Genomic DNA, 20,139 nt, shown 5'->3' on the forward strand with positions numbered 1-20,139 from the left:
TTTGAACACTTGTTTATCATCATGATTTCCATCTGTAGGCAAGAGTACGAAACTCTGTTAACTATTTTTTGCTGAATTATGGCCCTTTTTGGACTTGAAAATTGGTGCAATTTTTGTAGAAGTCCATGTTTTGTCAAATTATTCCATATTACTCGACATAAAATAAGAACATGTACCATTCTTTGTCTTTTATTTATCTCATTGTTATACTGTTTAATGTTTTAAGATCATATAACACATTATGACGAACAAATGACTTAAAATACTTGATTTCTAAATTAATATATTCTACATCTGCTAAGGTAAATGCATCAATAGATCTGAGAAAAACATTGAAAAGTTAAGTTGGCATGTTTTTGGCCGCTCTATCTTCAAGCGAGAGGAGACCAGGCGCAAGCATGAGACAACACGCGATGCGATGACCCATAAAAACCGCAGACGGCACCCAGCACACGGACCACACCCGAATGTATGACAGCAGACCTCAGCTCACCACGGCTCCACACCAAAACGATGCCACGACAGCAGTCAAGAGCTGCTACCAAACACTCAGTGCTAGAAAGCTGTTTTAACAAACCATGCGTCCCGTCTCCTCTCGATTTATTGATTTTTTCCGCCACAATAAATTTTGCAAAAATTTATCCCCCAAAAAATCAACACAAAGAAAAATTAGACATTTACAATTTTTCTATTAAAGCATCTCTGTGACCGCGGCAAATCTCAAGTAAAATGCAATGAATCCCGCGCGAAAGAAATTATAGCGAACGCATACAATATAGGTAAACATTCAATCCACACGGCCAGCCAATCGCCGGAGTCGAAAATATCATGCGGTGTTACCGAAAGATACTGTAATATTTCTAACACGAATGATCAGTACGTACAGGACAAACTAATTAAGCGTATTGATGCACTTATCCCTAATAGCATAAATCTGAACAACATTTTACCGGGAAAAAAGTTGCTGTGGCATAACACATTATCGTGTGATTTGGTTTAACCGTAAAAACCTTGGGCAAACTAGATCTTAACAAAATAATTCGATGTTAGGTTATTTGTGACGTCAGAACTTCTGAATCACAGTAAGTAGTCATGAAAAGTTACTTGTTTTATTTGCGTGTATACATGGTAAAAGTACATACATAGTTTCAAATCACCAAAAATTCGTAATTTCGGATATTGTTTAATAGTTTACCTAAATCAATGAAGAATTGTATCAACTTTTGGCACACACAAGTTTTATTTGAATTTGTGTCCAAATTGTGAAATAATTGTCATAAATTTAAACCTCTAGCATGTAAAGCGTCGGTAGCGATGAACATTTTGTCAGAAATTGCTTGAAACTATTTGGTCTTTTGAATGTTTGACTTGGGGGATATTGCCCATAAGAAAATAGTGTCTTAATATTTCATAGAATCGCGTTAAATTAATTGAATTATGGGCAAGCTACACTGGTTTCGTTTTGTATTTTCAACAAAATAAAAATCCCCTTTCTGATTTGTCTTAGAATTTATTAAACGTATAACCAAATACTGTCCGTAAAAGACAGGTCAGCCTCTTCTCTAAATACGGGATCCCACCGACGCTTGAATCTACCAGTACACTTAATTAATCTGAATAGGTGGCCTGCCAAAATAGGCTGATATGAAAACAACTGTAAACATCCTTTATTCGTAGTTACAATAAATCTGCAATAAAACAGGTTTATATCTACCGCCGCAAAAATGAATTTGATTCTGTATGACAACCCTGTAATAGATTACTTTAAAACACTCTCATATAAAAACTAATGAAAAATAATGCTTGTAAGGTATGATAAACTTTGATGAGAACCCTTACACTAAACCATACGTCATGAATAAACATGATGATGTATTCACTAAGTATAGGCTATACTTTTACCGGTTATAATTGTCGAAATAATTCAAATGCTTTTAAAAGCAGTGCTACACATTATATCAGAGAATCGGTAGAGATTTCCGACCAATAAAATAAAATGTGTATTTTATACTTCTTTGTTCTAAATAAAGAATGTCTTGAACTTTTCAATTCAAAGGCAAAGCAGGCCATTTTAAATGCCATTAAAACGACCAGGCACGTGATTGGTTTTGAATAAAATATTTATATGAAGGCACCCAAACATAATCGCCACTGAATTTGATTTCTTTATTCGACAAGTCAGTACCCCAGATAAATGGGGAATAATATAATAGTTCTAGAACAATTCTATCGGAAGTTATGCCACATTTATGCCACGTGTCAGGCAACAGTTTGCGCGACACCAATGACCTTTAATCCAAACCTTCACCCCAAGCATTTGCAGAAAAAACAACTGTTTACCCTGATTGGTAATCCAAAAATAGTCCTGAAAAAAACCCCAAAAAAACGGGTATACCGACTGTAATATCGCAAGAATCCTAGTATTGTTAAATCTAAACAATTTCAACCCTTATGTGGTGATAGGCTTGTTAAATCAACAGAATGAGTCGGATGAAGCAGAGACGAAACAATCCACATACATCTGCAGTCCTGAATAAAAATTATTCTGTGAAACAATCGATTTTTTTTTTTTTTTTTTTTTTTTTTTTTTTTTTTTTTTTTAATTTACTTTCTGAAGTGTAGTGGTCAGAATTCGGATCACCATCTGTAGGTCTACAAATCAAGCTCTGAACCCCAAAATTTCAATCATTATTGCTTTGTTCTTTCGTTTGCCAACTGCTATCAAATCCTTAAATACATTTAAAGCCGCAAAACCACCTCCAGTAAAATCGTCTAGATAGTTCTGCTGTTTGCCTGATTTCATGTTTGATTTCAACACAAAATTTTTAAATGCCCACCACGACCTAGTAACCTTTTTTTTTTTTTTTTTTTTTTTTTTTTTAACCACGGAAACTTCATGAAAATCATTCTTAAATTACAAGTAATATACAGCCATGATGGATAATCAAGGCCCTTCCTATAATAAATGAGTTTTACAGCTTCATATGCAAAAACTTATTCAATCAACGTCTTATCATCATAGTTTTAAGAGCATAGCATAGAATGATAACTTTACATTGAAGAAACCAAAAGTGTTCGAAATTTAACTTAATACACTAATTTCTGTACATATTGTTACATTGATTAAATATAGTATTAAGTCATTAAACACCTTGTTTTGGCCTAATCTATGTCACCGTCAACTTGTTACTAAATACTTGTATATTTCAATCTTTTCATGCAAATCATGTAAAACTACCGTCATGGAAATACAAAAGAATACAGGTATTTTGTGGCGTATCTTTAAATCCTAGCAAATTTTGCAATGTTATCCATTCCTCAAAAGGAAGTGTTGTATCAAAATAAAAACTTTCTGTGTCAGTCCAGTGTTTGTGTTAGCAGAGAAGACTATTAAACGTATTAGACGGTATGCGTTTTGCGTTTTTTGATGACAAGTCCCTTGACCTAGATCTTGACCTATTTTAGAAATTTAACAGCTGTTATTTTGGGTCGATATAGTCTACTTTGACCGGTGAATTTGCTAAGTTAACTATATCGATATTTTTTTTTTTTTTTTTTTTTGACCGCTGAGACGAAATTTCATTTGAACTTCATCTCCGGGCGCGACCCCAATCTTGACCCCTAAAATGTCTCTGAAATGTTCTACTTGCAAATTATCCCGGGATGTGGGTTTTGATACTTCACTGAAAAGTTATATTGACTGCAGGACACTCCCAAATGTTGAGCAAAGTATGTGCTTTATATGGAAAATTTGAATATTAACGAAGTAATTGCACATGCAGTGACGTGTACTCGCCCGAACCGTTTCCGCTGCGTCATTAACCTGCACACATCGCCACCACAAGTCTGTTATGTTTTAAGACCAGGATGCGGGCGATATCACCCAACGCAACTGAAACTGCCCACCATGCACACGCCATGCTAAAACTTGTACATGTAACAAAGCATTTTCTGAACTTTATCACTGATTGGTTAGATATGTCGCCGCATAATTAATGAACGCTTTCGACCACTGCATATAGAATTAATCTTGCCCGAATGTTTTCAGCCTGACCGTCGGTAGACAGTCTAAAATGTCTTTCTTACAAAAAACGTTTTGATAACTAAATGCCCCCTTTGACCGGCAATAATGCCAAATTGATATATTCGTCTCTGAAAATCTGTTCAAGGGAGGAAAGCAGATGTGCCGCCAATAAGACACTGGTAAGACTAACAGAAGGTATGATTTAATTTGCGCATCTTCCCACAGACTGTAACTTTTTGTTCAATATTAGACATGCTGACCATACAGACGAGCCTAGTATAGATGACCTATACACTTACACCGCCACACCCTCCTTGAAATTTTACCTCTAACCATGACATAGTCTTGTGAAATACACGAACCATGTAAAAATACTTAAAAATCAATAATATTATTAATACACCCACCAGCATTATCTTGTAGCTGTCTGTTTCTTCCTTCTCGATATCGTTTGTACAATTACCGGTCCCTCGTGCTCCAAGGTCATGTGGAGGTATCTGATTCCGCACCTTGTTCCTGGCCGGCCTTTTGTTTCTCTCCTCTTGTCCTATGGTGTTATTCCTGTTGTTGACGATTTTGCTCTTACATTTTGCCTGTGACCTTCGTCCTTCCTTTCCCGGCCTTGTCGTTTAGGTCTAACACGTTCATGCGGCATCTCAATTTAAGATTACTTTACGTTTATCTTTACTAAACGACATGTAGAAGAACTGTAGATTCTGTCCGTCAGTGTATAATAACGGTCTATTCGCCCTTTCAGACGCAATGTGAGAAATCTGCACAGGCTTTTTGCTTTTATATCGAACAACTGGCTGTGTTCTCGGCTCGCTGAACATGCACATCAGTACTGTATTGATAAAACGACAAGAACCAGTTCAACTGAATAATAAAGGCCGATTAATCCCGAATCCTTAGCAACTAACAAACATTTTAAGTCTCGAGGAATAAATGAAATTATTTTAAAGAAAAAATTTATACTATTTGACATGTGGCTTTAAAACTTTAAACAATTGTTTATCATCATGATTTACATTTGTAGGCAAGAGTACATAACTCTGTCAACACTTTTGGCTGAATTATGGCCCGTTTTGACTTGGAAATTGGTTCAGTTTTTGTACAAATCTATATTTTGTCAAAATTATTTGACATATGGCTCTGAAACTTTGTACACTTGCTTATCATCATTTCCATCTGTAGGCAAGAGTACATATCTCTGTCAACTATTTTGGCTGAATTATGGTCCTTTTTGGAATTTGAAATTGGTTCAGTTTCATACAAGTCAGTGTTTTGTCAAAGCTATTTGACATTGTGGCTTTGAAACTTTTAACACTTGTTTATTATCATGATTCCAATCTGTAGGCAAGAGTACATAACTCTGTCAACTATTTTGGCTTAATTATGGCCATTTTTGGACTTGGAAATCAGTTAAGATTTCATACCAGTCTGTATTTTGCCTAACCTGTTTGTCACAAGGCTTTGAAAATTTGACAGCTTGTTTACTTTCATAGCCTTCTTACCTAGGACAAGGACTTTAGCTCAGCTATGGCCCTTATTTGGACATAGAAATTACTTAAGTTTCGCATACCATTCGATATTTTGTCTATTAACTGTTTGATATATGGCTTTGAAACTTTGAACACTTGCTTACCAACATGGTCACACATTGCCATATAGTGCAAGACTTACCCAATTCCAAAAATGCATGTACATTGTTTGTCTTATCTGTTCCTTTTCTTTTGTCTGAAAATCTCAGGCAATGTTTTGACCCTGTACTTCTGTCAATGCTTCGAATAGTCGAGCGTGCTGTCAACAAACAGCTCTTGTTCAAGGTAGTGATCCTGAAATTGCTACCTACCTTTTCAGTTAGTTGTGATATAAGCAGACACCAATTTTTACAGGAAAACATTTAATAGTATAAGCAAAGGATGCCAAAACAGCATACGAGAATACATAATCTCATCTACGAGTCATCTACTTTAACCATCAGCCTGCTGGCGGCAAATGATTCTGCCTTTGCGACCAGTGCAGACCAAGATCAACCTGCATGTCCGTGCAGGCTGATCTCGTCTGCACTGTTAGCTATCCAGTCAGTAAATATTCATTGAATACCCCTTCTGATAATAAATGTTATTGCCCAAATTGAATGATGGACAATTCCATTTCAGAAATTTAGGAGGTTAAAAGTTAAGATATATATGTATGTTTTATATTGTAGCAAGAACACCGTCTATTTACAACGTTTCACAGACAGGTGTTTTGTTGGACGGATAAATGGCATGGGATGACAATGGCAGATATACGTGCCATAGAGGAAAAAACTAAGGCTGAATTAGATGAGGTAAGTTTATATAAAACATGCGTGTGATTTCACTTGTTCATATTAACTCTGATCATGCTGAACACGATTGATTCTGCCTTTGCGACCAGTGCAGATCATGATCAGCCTGCACATCTGTGCAGGCACTGGTCACCGTTCAGTCAGTAACTTTTAGTTTGCACCCCTTTCAGCAGTTAATGGTACTGTCCATATTGAAAGATGGACAAGTTAATTATAGAATATCAGCAGGGTAAGGGTTAAATTACTGTACCTGCTACTAATGACACAGAAAATATAAAATATAAATTTTTCTGTTAGTTGTATATATTTATTAAAAATAATTCCACAGGTAATGAGAGTACACAAGGTTGTAAATAAACATATGGCCTTTATTGTGGTGAATTAATATATATAGGTTCGTGTGTTTATTTTTGAGATATTTGACTATAATTAAAGTGAACTGCACATTTCATGCTAATTTTAAGGCTTTATTTTGAATAATTTAATGTGTCAGATGTTTTAATATTACACTTTACCTTTAGAAAGATAACAGCACCATAGTAATAAATTTACTCACAGGTTGCCATTAATTCATAAAATAATTTTCATTTCCATATGCTGAATCCAGGCTTTATTCTGCGTTTTCCGGATATACCAGTTAATACACCATCACTACCGGTTTATCAAATGTGCAGAACTACCATAAACAGTTGACCGTTATCAAACAACAATTTTCTCAGTCAAAAATAAATCTTTCCTGTTGAAAATAACCTCTGTAGATCAAAAACCTCTTAAAAACCTTACTTTTAATTATGTCTCCCCCAGGAGACATATTGTTTTTGCCCTGTCCGTCCGTCCGTCTGTCCGTCCGTCCGTACGTCACACTTCATTTCCGAGCAATAACTGGAGAACTATTTGACCTAGAACCTTCAAACTTCATAGGGTTGTAGGGCTGCTGGAGTAGACGACCCCTATTGTTTTTGGGGTCACTCCATCAAAGGTCAAGGTCACAGGGGCCTGAACATTGAAAACCATTTCCGATCAATAACTAGAGAACCACTTGACCCAGAATGTTGAAACTTCAGAGGATGATTGGTCATGAAGAGTAGATGACCCCTATTGATTTTGGGGGTCACTTTGTCAAAGGTCAAGGTCACAGGGGCCTGAACATTGAAAACCATTTCCGATCAATAACTAGAGAACCACTTGACCCAGAATGTTGAAACTTCATAGGATGATTGGTCATGAAGTGTAGATGACCCCTATTGATTTTGGGGTCACTCCGTCAAAGGTCAAGGTCACAGGGGCCTGAACATTGAAAACCATTTTCAATCAATAACTAGAGAACCACCTGACCCAGAATGTTGAAACTTCATAGGATGATTGGTCATAAAGAGTAGACGACCCCTATTGTTTTTGGGGTCACTCCGTCAAAGGTCAAGGTCACAGGGGCCTGAACATTGAAAACCATTTCTGATCAATAACTAGAGAACCACTTGACCCAGAATGTTGAAACTTCATAGGATGATTGTACATGCAAAGTAGATGACCCCTATCGATTTTGGGGTCAGTCCATTAAAGGTCAAGGTCACAGGGGCCTGAACATTGAAAACCATTTCCGGTCAGTAACTTGAGAACCACTTGACCCAGAATGTTGAAACTTAATAGGATGATTGATCATAAAGAGTAGATGACCCCTAACAATTTTGGGTCACTCTGTGAAAGGTCAAGGTCACAGGGGCCCGAACATTGAAAACCATTTCCGGTCAGTAACTTGAGAACCACTTGACCCCGAATGATGAAACTTCGTAGGATTATTGGTCATGCAGAGTAGATGAACCCCAACGATTTTAGGGTCACTCTGTTAAAGGTCAAGGCCACAGGGGCCTGAACATGGAAAACCATTTCCAATCAATAACTTGAGAACCTCTCGACCCAGAATGTTGAAACTTCATAGGATGATTGTTCATGCAGAGTAAATGACCCTTATTGTTTTTGGGGTCACTGCATTAAAGGTCAAGGTCACAGGGGCCTGAACATTGATAACCAGTTCCGATCAATAACTTGAGAACCACTTGACCCAGAATGTTGAAACTTCATAGGATGATTGAAAATGCAGAGTAGATGACCCCTATTGATTTTGGAGTCAGTCTAATAAAGGTCAAGGTCACAGTGGCCTGTTCATGTAAAATCATTTTTTGGAAATAACTTGAGAACCACTTGACCTACAATGTTGAAACTTAATAGGATGATTGGACATGCAGAGTAGATGACCCCTATTTATTTTGTGGTCACTTGATCAAAGGTCAAGGTCACAGGAGCCTGAACAGTGACTTGAGAACCACTAGGCCAAGAGTGTTGAAATTTAGCGGGATGACTGGACATGCCAAGTAGATAATCCCTATTGCAGCCAACCATCAGTGTCTCTTTGACTTTCGCTCCTGACCCCTATTGACTTCGTGCCTATAGGACTTTGCATTGGGGGAGACATGCGCTTTTTTACAAAAGCATTTTCTAGTTTAATCCCAGGATTGTTAGTTTAAGAGAGGTACCTCTGTGTGCAGAATTATCTGTATAATCTGTGTAATTTTTTTTTTATTTCAGCAAAGAAAACATGGTGAACTAAGAGGAATGAAGGCTGAAGATTGATACCGGAACATAAACTTAGGGCAGCTTAATGAATTACATGTTAGCATGGAGAAGTTGATGTCTATAATTAGGATAAGCCTGTGATACTTTTCGTCTGGAGGTTGTTTTACACAGAATTCCTCCGCCGCCGTCTCACATGCAAATCTAATCACCACAGAAGCGAACATTTTTTTTTTCATGAAAAGCTGAAGATATAGGGAAAATTTGATCCATTTTAGTTGAGAAAATTCCATTTTAGTTGAGAAAATGAGTCTGATTGATTTTGATAATGCTTGTTAAACAATTTTGACTATGTTGTTATGGTAGTGTTTAGAAGAAAAACTTTTTGTTTAGAATTTTGAAAAAGAAAAAAAATTATATTTTAAGTGTCTTTATTTTCACAGTATTCATTGCAAATGTGGTTTTTTTATTTATTTATTTGAAACTTACTGAGTGTAATTTAGAATTTGTTTAATCCATTCTCTTGCTTCACAATGCTGTATCTGTTTTAGTGAAAAGTACAAAGTGTTATTTTTACAAACACCATTTCCTGTTTAAAGAAATAGTAAATTGAATGTTAAACCTTTATGATTAAGTTTATGGCTGATCTCTTGCTGTATTGTTGCTTATTGTTTTCCTGACAGATTTGTTTATTTTGTTATCAGAGTTGTCCCCCTTCGCAATACATTTTCAGTACCTCAACATTTCAGGTTTAGTCTTTCATTGTCTGAATTCCTGCAATTTTGACACATTATGCTTTGGTTGTTCTTTTTTTTTTCATTGAAACATTCCATGTGTGATGTTTGTCCTTTTCATTCTTTTTCTTTTCTGTTTGCATAAGAATTTCAATAAAATTGCAGGGTTTGTATATAAGTAACAATATATACATTTTTCAGAAATGTCCTATTAGAATGTATAGTGTAAAGGAAGTCCTCATCTTTCTGGGGTGCATCTGTCGTTGCGTAATTATGGTTACTGACTTCTAGTTAACTTTAACTTCATGGCAGTGGGTTCTAAATCACCTTTCGAGTGAAGAATGTTTTCTTATAGGGAACTATCAAGTTGGGTTAATTAAAGGGCCATGGGTTTTATCAGTGGTGCTATCCAGTGCCTGCGTGCACTTGAAATAATGCTGAGATTGGGACCCACTGAAAACTTGCATATACTATCAAAAACATTTTTGTCCGTGCTACTTAAAACCCAACAGCTCCTCTCCCAACCCACCCTCAATTAAAACCAAAACAAAAAATTATGAATTTTTCAAAGCAAATACAGCAAGAGATCAATACCTGAATGTTGAGTGCAATTGTATATTTCCCCACAATACACCAAACAAAGGTTCTATTTCACTGGTTTACTTGGACATTTGGACATAAGTGTAAATTAGTACTTTATTAAATAAATGTTTAGAACTACACGAGAGTATACATGTCTGGTCGTAGTTTAAGGTGATGAACATAATGATCAGTTATATGTCACATAATTTTAATTTGATTGGTAGTAGGCCATCTTTTAAGAACATTTTGTTTGACATGTATTTACTTCAAAATGCATATATGTGTGTTTCACTGACATACTAGATGAGGACAGGTTCCAAGCTACAATTGTTAAGATGTTTAAGTGAAATTTCAACAAAAGTTTTGTTTAAAAATGTACAATATGTTTATAAATGTATAAAAAATTAGAATGTGTGTAACTGCTGGCCAATAACCTTATTATTTGTTTATCTCTTTAAGGGGGCATACATCCAAATTTGTCTCAGTTTTTTCATCTTAAAGGGGCATAAATCCAAATCTATGTCAGTTTTTAAAAGAAAATTGATAAAAGTTATTCAACTGGTAGCAGTTATAAACAAAGTAAAGCCAAGTTTCTAGGCTGTACTTGTTGTGTTTATTGTATATTTGAAAATTTTTCAGAAGGGTTAGTAATTCAGTAAGAATTTGACCTGATACTGCTGTGTATTAGCTGTACATTGTATCATGCTTGTAAAATAGTAGGTGCCACTGTGGCTGTGTGGTGAAGGTTGCCAACTTTTAGTAGGTGCCACTGTGGCTGTGTGGTGAAGGTTGCCAACTTTTTTAAACCTTGCTTTGGGTGGAGAATTTTTTATAGAGTGCTGATGATTCTACCAAGGCGCTCGTTCATTAGTGAAATACTGCTCTGAATGGCACATGGTGTCTTTGTTTTGTTAAAATAAGCCACGCCATGAGAAAAATAACATAATGCATTTGCGACTAGCATGGATCCAGACCAGCCTGCGAATTCTGGTCAGGATCCATGCTGTTTGCTTTCAGAGCCTATTGCAATTAGAGAAACCGTTAGCGAACAGCATGGATCCTGACCAGACTGCGTGGATGCGCAGGCTGGTCTGGATCCATGCTGGTTGCAAATGCATTATGTTGGTTTTCTCATGGCATGGCTCAAATAATGCCCCTTTTTAACATAGAAATTTTGTGAAAATTTGCATATAAGCATGTTTCTCAGGAACTAGTTGACCAAATATTTTCAGAGTCTCCAACAGCTTTGGCATCATGAGATGATCTTACATGGCAAGTTTCATAACTCTTGCTTACATTTTGACAAAATTAGGCCATTTTTCAAGATAATCTTGCTAGAAATTCTTAACGCTTTTCCCAATACTGTTGTTGTGTATAATTGACATGCTAAGTCTTTTAGTCCAGGTAAATATTTGATACATTCAGAGTTTGAATTATTCGTTCTTGTTAGTTAAGTTAGACATTACAGACGTACAGATAATCAACAATTGCCTAAAAATTATGTTTCCGATTTGTACACATGTTTTATAATTTTTGCTCACCTTCCTCAAATGTGTTGTTATATTGTTTTATTTATATTTTCATCATATTTTCTATATGTAGGATGGTTTTTATGTTAATCATGTGCTAATGTCGCTTCACTGTCGTCTTCAGATACACAAAATAAAATCATGATTCTAATTCATTGTCTGTCATATGAATAATTTTTTTTGTTATCCTTGGTTTGAGGCAAGGAGCATTAAAGTACGGATCTCTCCAGTTAAACTAAACTACAGGTATAATTTGATTTGCAAGAAAAGTTGATCTGCTTTTGTATCACTTTAAGATATCTGGGTTGCAAAAATTGCTAAAAAAAATTCCTTTCTCTTAAAAGAGTCTTGGTACAACACTGAGGTTGATTTCATTAAAACTTTTATGTCTGAAATTACTGGCTTCCAGGATAACCTTCAATCAGGCCAGTGGTATAAGTGGCTGACTTCAAATACCATTGATTTCTGAGCATAATATGATATTTTACCTAATGGATCACCCAAACCAAATAAGTGAAATAATTACGTAATCTTCCCAGGTTTAGATGATTAATAACTTGCCCATACTGCTTAGGGTTTGGGGCCATGATTTATGCTCGAAGTCTTCCATGTCAAAAAGTCATCAAGATAGCTTGCAGGAGGTTAATAGATATCCAAGCGCTGGCCTGTGTCCGCAAATAATGCCTGGATTGGCGCCTGAAGTCTTCCTCTATAACTAAATGCTGTAAAGTTATGATATGACCTGAAGAATTGTATCAACATGGCTTGAAATCTTTACTGTATGTTTTAGATAATACTGAGGACAGGGAGAATCAAACTGGTATTTGATTTCACATTAAATCCTCAATATTTCATTAGAGATTGCCAAAGTTGAATATTTATTGTCTCATGTAAAATGTATATGTATATATTGCTGCATTACATTACTGGAAATTTCGTAAATCTGTATAGACTTAAATGATCCATTAAATACTCATTTAATTCAAATGATGCCTGTTTATTGTATTTAAAATTCCCCATGTTCTTGGGACATCCCTCTAGTGTTTCCTGCAGACTCTTAAAGGGGCATGGTGCTTCCTTTGAAAAAGGGCACTTCTAACGCGGTTTGGCATTGAAAGGGCATTCGTCCAAGAACGCTTGCCGGTCTCATTTTTCATACTATTTTCTCATTGAATTTTAGAATCTTTCATATCTCAGGTATGGGATAGATATTTTGTATTATTCTTTATAATGCCTACCATGTTGTGAAAGTGCTTTCCTTTCTTTTGTTTAAAGATGACACTGATGAGTCATACTTCCATTCTTATTTTGTTACCCTCATGAAGTGTTGGCTTGCATTTTCAGAGACAGATATCAGGTGATAATTAATAAGCAACAAGTTTTATTGAACAACTATCAGTGCGCAACTTTATTTTGTCAAGCATATCATTTCACCACTGATTTACGTTAAGAGCATAGGCAGTTCGTCAAATCTACATGTAATCAATGACTTTGTACCTATATTGCTGATTAAACCCATTGTTCTTCGTTGCCAGTAAGATTTAGACGACAGATCGACTCGGAAAGTTATATTTTGCTAGTGTTTTTTGGGCATGTGAAAACGAAAGTAGAATGCGATGTAAAAAGTATATGCTGTGAAATTTGCTAGATTCGATCGTCTGCCACTATTTTTATCACTCCCACGTTGCTTGGAATTTTTTGCGATACATACAGTGACTGACTATGAATCTGTTTTTTCCATCTAATCATACATTTTTCAGCAATATAAACATAAATGTGAATACCTATGGTTCATTGCGAGTAGTAACTCAAAATTTCGGCTTGCTTGACGCATGCGGCCATGCACTTTCATCTTAAATTTCGGCCTTATAAAATCATTTTGACAAATTATTTACGAAAACAAAACTAGGGCCTTGCATTTTTAGTTTATTTATTTAAATCTCGATCAGTTTTTATAACGTTACCGGTTATTTTCATACCGATGTACGTTTTTTCAAATTTTCAAGATGGCGGCGACTTCTTCATCGGCGCGTCATGAATGTGCTTTAGAAAGTACGACTTCGTAATATTATAAATCAAGACATCGGTCGATTTTAATGAATTTGGTATCATTCTAAAGCTTAAACGTTTATCTTATTATTTTTATAAATGATATCTGTAAAGGAATAAAATAAATCTTGTAGATAAAATCGATATAAAATATTTTGAGTCTGGTCAATTTTCATGGGTTGGTCGGCGATCGGCAAACCTTCAGTATTTTATTTTTAAAGGACTAATTAGCGCATCGAAAATGTGCGATAATCAATCTACATTTTAAATGATTACAACCTTTTAAAATAATTATCGTTTAATTGACCGTTTTCAATCATATCTTCCGTAAAAAGGCTACATGTAGCTTCACCGTCGACGTGCTAAAAACAACAAATTTTCATCTACTGTTCCCAATTAAACTATCATAAAACAGTAATTGATTGCATAATCCTGTCAGTTCTTAATCAGGGTCATTCACGGTTGATGCACCCACGTGTCGACCTGTTGATCACAGCCGTTCATTGACGGTACAATACACGGAACATGGCCCACGGACATTGGCTATCCAAACTGGTTTTGAAAGGGCACTTGTCAAGATAAATGGGAACGTCTCTTTTCAAGATAAATACACAAGCTTCATAGAATTAAAGGGCACGTGGCACAAACGGGCGGTTTGAAGGGCAGCTTGGCGGCACTTCAAACGGGGCATGGCGCTGCGCCATGTTAAAAAGGCCTGCAGGAAACACTAACCTCTCCACCCGTTTTGTTTTTGATGATTTTATAGATGCTCGAGAAATAAATGAAATGATGGATAATGTATTTCCTAATTTAGATTTGTTTGAAATCCACAAAATGGCTATTTTGGTAGGAAACAGAAGATTTCACGTCAACAAAATTAAATGATACTGCAGTAGTCATTCTCAAGTTTAAGGTAGTGGGCTCTATAGTGACACTCGGCAAATTCCTGTGTGATAACATTCTCCTGTTCTTAATATGGCCTTTTCTTTGGAATAGATAGAATTTAAAGTGTACATAGCTGTCCAGAAAAAAAGAACAATGCAGTAGACATCACATAATGAGAATGCTTAATTTGCCGATAGTCATTACTAGTCCACTACCTTAAAAAAATTTTCCACTACATTTGACTCATCTTGAAGATGCCATAAAACAATTTTCACTATGCCATTATGTAATTATAAATAAGAGCCATTTAAGAAAATCATGTCTCATTTTGACATACACATTATTATAAGACTTCTTAAAGCTAACAAAATCCTGTGGGTAATTATAATTCAGTTGTACTAAGAATTATGCAGCTTTGCAGTGGAAAAATGTGCAACTTTAAAAAAAATCTACCTGGTTCAATTTAGAAAATAGTTAAAAATACAGGGGAAAACACGAGCATGTAAGGTGGTTATGCAGTACTGTCAATTCTATGTGTATAGAACACCTCCAAATAAAGGCTGTTACTTTAAAACCTGTTTATATAGGCCACTATCCTCTCTCTTGGTATATATAGCATATATAGTGCAAATTTACCTGTATTGAAAGACCACTTTTCAACAAAGCTCACTTTTTCTCTTGTCCCAAAAGTTGGTCTTTACAGATAGGTTTGACTGTATTAGTAAAAAGTGAGTTTGAAGACCAGTCTCCAGACTCCAGCATCTGATTGACCAATGGCAAGACAGCATTTCTAGACTGGTTTCCAAATTCAGTTTTATAAACCTTGGAACCAGCATACACTTGGTGCATTCTGAGTTCAGTCAGGAACTTGACCACTGTCACATTTGCATCCTTAGACTGGTTACCAGACGCAAAATTAAAATTGTAGAACCAGTTTTATAAATTTTGTTTGTAAGAAAGCAGACGGAAATGTTTACTTAAACACTTTGATTCACTGTACTGGAAGCCTCTATGGCTGTGTGGTTAAGGTCTCTGATTTTGAATAACTTGTCCCTCACTACTGGTGGTTCAAAACCTTGCTAAGGGTGTAGCATTCTTCCATATGATAAAGCCATCCAGCAGACTTGTAAAGGTCTGGTCAAGTGCCTGTCTGTGGCGGAAATAATTCCCTCCACCATCAAAAGCTGGAAGCTCGCCATATGACCTATAATTGTGCTGGTGTGATGTTAAACCAAAAAAAAAAAGGTTATTGTTATTTAGTTAAGTTGAATTTGATGCGTTACATTGTTACAGTCTAAATCAAGGTGCAGCCGAGTGGTTTAGGGTTCCGACACAAATGCCTTGCCACCTCCGTTGGTTTGAGCCCTGCTTTTGTTGTAATGTGAGGATGCCAACCAGCTGGCTTTTGGAAGGTTGGTGCTTCTACCAAAATTATCTTCCAGGCAATTATAGATAATGTATTTTTCTGTTTACAAAATTTAGGAGTCTTATTATATAAACACATAACATCTCTAAGTAGAACAATAGCTGATATTCTGATAATATTTATGAACTGTGTAAGGTCACTTTGAATGGGAATACTCTGTCAAACTGTCCATTCAGTGCTGATTAAATATTTACATTACTATGTGTTTTGTATAGAAAGGAAAAACACTTTAATTTTCGTCCAAACAACATTGGTTCAAAAAAATGAATGGTGACCCTTTCCATGAATTTTGCATATTGGAGCTGATGTCATTCACCAAAAAAGAAACTGGTTTGTTTTAAAAAAATACCTCCCAATCAGTAACGAAAATTTAAATAAAAACATTTTGGTGAAAATGAATTAGACTTACTTGACCGTTATTAAGGATATTTTAAATTTAAGTCGGAAAGGTGAAATATCAACTTGACATTGGATTTTTTTTGGCGCATGGATTCGCAAGTAGTCCCAGTGTGGTTTATACCTATCTAAAGGCAGAAAAAATAACATAATATTATAATCTTTAAATAAATATCAGAATTTGTTTTGCAAGCTTAAATTTTTCTCCACTTCTAGTATTTTGAAAACTTGTTCTGCTTAGATAATTAGATAGAAATTTGTTAAATAGTTTAGTCTGGTATAAGGGAGAAATTGTTGTTGTTGTTGTTGTAACTTAATAGGCAAGTTGTTTAAAATTCGTACTGTACATGTTATTTGTATCCTATTCTAAGGTATAAACTATTCCAAATATTTATATTTGTAATCAATTTTTGAATAAGTGCATTGTTTATACACTCAGTTATATTTTTAAGTTAAATTTCTATTACATTTTTTTTGTATTAAAATTTTTAATTTTGTGTATAAGAGTTTTTGTGTTTGTGAGGTTATGTTTGTCTATGAACATAAAAGAATAAATATAGCATAAGTAGGTTATGAGTTCATGATAAGGTATGGGTTTATGGTCTGTCATACATATTCTGTGGTCTGTTGCAAGCATTTTATTGAAACATCTCGGAAACGCCTCAACTTGGTTAGAGTCATCCTGTCAGATTTAACGAAATGGTTCAGCATAATTGCACTTATGCAGCACCAGTTCCATAAATAGAAACCTTTGAAAATTTGAATGTATTTTCTCCAAACTTGGTCAGAAATGTTATTAATAGGTCAAGGTCAGGGAAGCAAATTGTTTATACTATACCTAAGCCTGGTAATCTACAGTTTACAAGGTTAAAAATTTATTACCTACACAGTCAAGCAAATTTACTCTGTAGTAATACAACTAAATCCAGGAGACAATTTAGCCCATCTGCAGTACCACAGATGAATAAATTTAACACTTTAAACCAGTATTTCAGTCTGTGTATATGCTATCGAATACAAGTTAATTTAGAATGAATGTTGCAAATCTATCAATTAAATTTTAAATTTGATTTCACCTTTAATAAATCAGATGTTTTGAAATGGTGTGTTATGCTATACTTGTTTCGCTAATTATCAATTTCACTTAAGTCACATATTTCAAAATGATCACCAGGTGTGTGATGGTATACTGGTTTAACTCCTGTTTTTGTAGCACAAATATCTGAAAATGTAATGTAAATAAAGGGAGTTTTGTACGATTTCTTCTCAGAAGATTACTACATGTAGTTTGTATGCACAACTAGACAAAAAATGATTAGATGTGTGTTAGAAGGTTCACAAAAATAATATTTGTCAGTTTAATTATAGTTGTATGGTAACTTTGTGCAATTTAGGCAAAAATTTAAATGATTTGTTAGACTTTAAAGAAACAAATGAGTCCCACTGTGCGAAAGCCAGCATTGGGGTTTTGTGCCCATCAGGATCCATATTGTTCACTTATCAGTTGCATACAAGTGCTGAAATTAATAAACAAACGGTAAAGATGTAGGGATAAACAAACAGTAAATTAACAGTATGGATGGGCGCTAATCTTAATCCTTGCTGGTCACAAAGCTCAATTGTTAGTATCCACACAGTGGCACTCAGATGAAAAAAGTAACTCTTTTGCTATAAACATATGTTGGCCTATCATTTATTTGTTGCTTTAGAATTTGTTGAGCAGAAAGTTAGTGGGTGGGGTAATATTGTGTTTGATACTAACTTTAGCTTTGTATGTACATCTTTGTTTTACACTATCTGTGAGATCTCATGTGTTTTAATTGTTAAAAAAAAAAAGGATCCAGGCCATAGTTTACAGTTTAAATGTACCTTTTTGTCTAGTGACATCTAATATAATACTGTAGAATTCCTCTGTAAGACCATTCCAAAATAAGAACTCTTATTTGAACAAACCATATCCTTGGTTATAGTAATAATGGTCAATGCAGGTATCTGTAATTTTCTGTGTTTCTTGATATGATATGTGCTATGTGTGAAATAAACTATAATAAAAATCACCATAGATTGAAGTCACTTGATCTGTTTACAAATTTGTCATTTGTGAAGTGATCAATAAACTGATATGTCAAAATACCAGTGTTTTATTTTCTATAAGAAAAATGAACAGTATCAGATACCTCTGTTTGAGACAATTCTTTGGATTAAGAAACAGTTTGGTGCATTGTTCATTGGCAAAACTATATTACATTGTATTGGTTGCATTTATAAACTGTACATTAACTGCTGGGTAAAGTATGTAACACTATGTCCATTGGAGTAAAGTCTTAACATTTTGGCCATAAAGTACTGATCAAAGTATATCTGACCATAAACTATTGCACAAAACCTGTAACATTCTGTCTATGAACTATTGGGTAAAATCTTAACATTCTGTCCATAAACTACCGGGCAAAGTCTTAACATTCTGTCCATAAACTACTCTGCAAAGTCTATAACATTCTGTCCATAAAGTACTGATCAAAGTATATATGTCCATAAACTACTGCACAAAATCTGTAACATTTTGTCTATGAACTATTGGGCAAAGTCTTAACATTCTGTCCATAAACAGTTTGGCACAGTCTGCACTATTCTGTCTATTAACTGCTGATCAAAGTCTGCACCATTTTGTCTATAAACTACTGACCAAAGCCTACAACATTCTGTCTATAAACTATTGGGCAAAGTCTGTAACATTCTGTCCATAGACTATTTGGCAAAGTCTACATCATTCTGTCCATAAACTACTGATCAACGTCTGCACCATTCTGTCCATAAACCACTGATCAACGTCTGCACCATTCTGTCCATAAACCACTGATCAACGTCTACACCATTCTGTCCATAAACTACAGATCAACGTCTACATCATTCTGTCCATAAACTACTGATCAACGTCTACACCATTCTGTCCATAAACTACTGATCAACGTCTACAACATTCTGTCCATAAACTACTGATCAACGTCTTTAACATTCTGTCCATAAACTACTGATCAACGTCTACACCATTCTGTCCATAAACCACTGATCAACGTCTACACCATTCTGTCCATAAAATACTGATCAACGTCTGCACCATTCTGTCCATAAACTACTGATCAACGTCTACACCATTCTGTCCATAAACCACTGATCAACGTCTGAACCATTCTGTCCATAAACTACTGATCAACGTCTGCACAATTCAGTCCATAAACCACTGATCAACGTCTGCACCATTTTGTCCATAAACTACTGATCAACGTCTTCACAATTCTGTCCATAAACCACTGATCAACGTCTGCATCATTCTGTCCATAAACTACTGATCAACGTCTGCACCATTCTGTCCATAAACGACTGATCAACGTCTGCACCAACGTCTGCACCATTCTGTCCATAAACCACTGATCAACGTCTACACCATTCTGTCCATAAAATACTGATCAACGTCTGCTCCATTCTGTCCATAAAATACTGATCAACGTCTACACCATTCTGTCCATAAACCACTGATCAACGTCTACACCATTCTGTCCATAAACCACTGATCAACGTCTGCACCATTCTGTCCATAAACCACTGATCAA

At 35.3% G+C, this 20,139-nt stretch overlaps 1 protein-coding gene across 3 annotated transcripts in view; it reads left to right on the forward strand.

Annotated features, from left to right (window-relative positions):
- Nucleotides 1-18,661, forward strand: part of LOC123533595 (phosphatidylinositol transfer protein alpha isoform-like) — a 60,362-nt gene extending 41,701 nt beyond the window's left edge. For all 3 annotated transcript variants that reach the window (XM_045315303.2, XM_045315304.2, XM_045315302.2), the window contains exons 9-10: nt 6,237-6,359; nt 8,943-18,661. In XM_045315303.2, coding sequence (XP_045171238.1) covers nt 6,237-6,359; nt 8,943-8,987 — 168 coding nt within the window. In that variant the 3' untranslated portion in view covers nt 8,988-18,661. The remainder of the gene's footprint in view (nt 1-6,236; nt 6,360-8,942) is intronic.
- The last annotated feature ends 1,478 nt before the right edge of the window (nt 18,662-20,139 follow it).

Source organism: Mercenaria mercenaria, chromosome 12 (genome assembly GCF_021730395.1).
Source record: "Mercenaria mercenaria strain notata chromosome 12, MADL_Memer_1, whole genome shotgun sequence".
Taxonomy (NCBI): domain Eukaryota; kingdom Metazoa; phylum Mollusca; class Bivalvia; order Venerida; family Veneridae; genus Mercenaria; species Mercenaria mercenaria.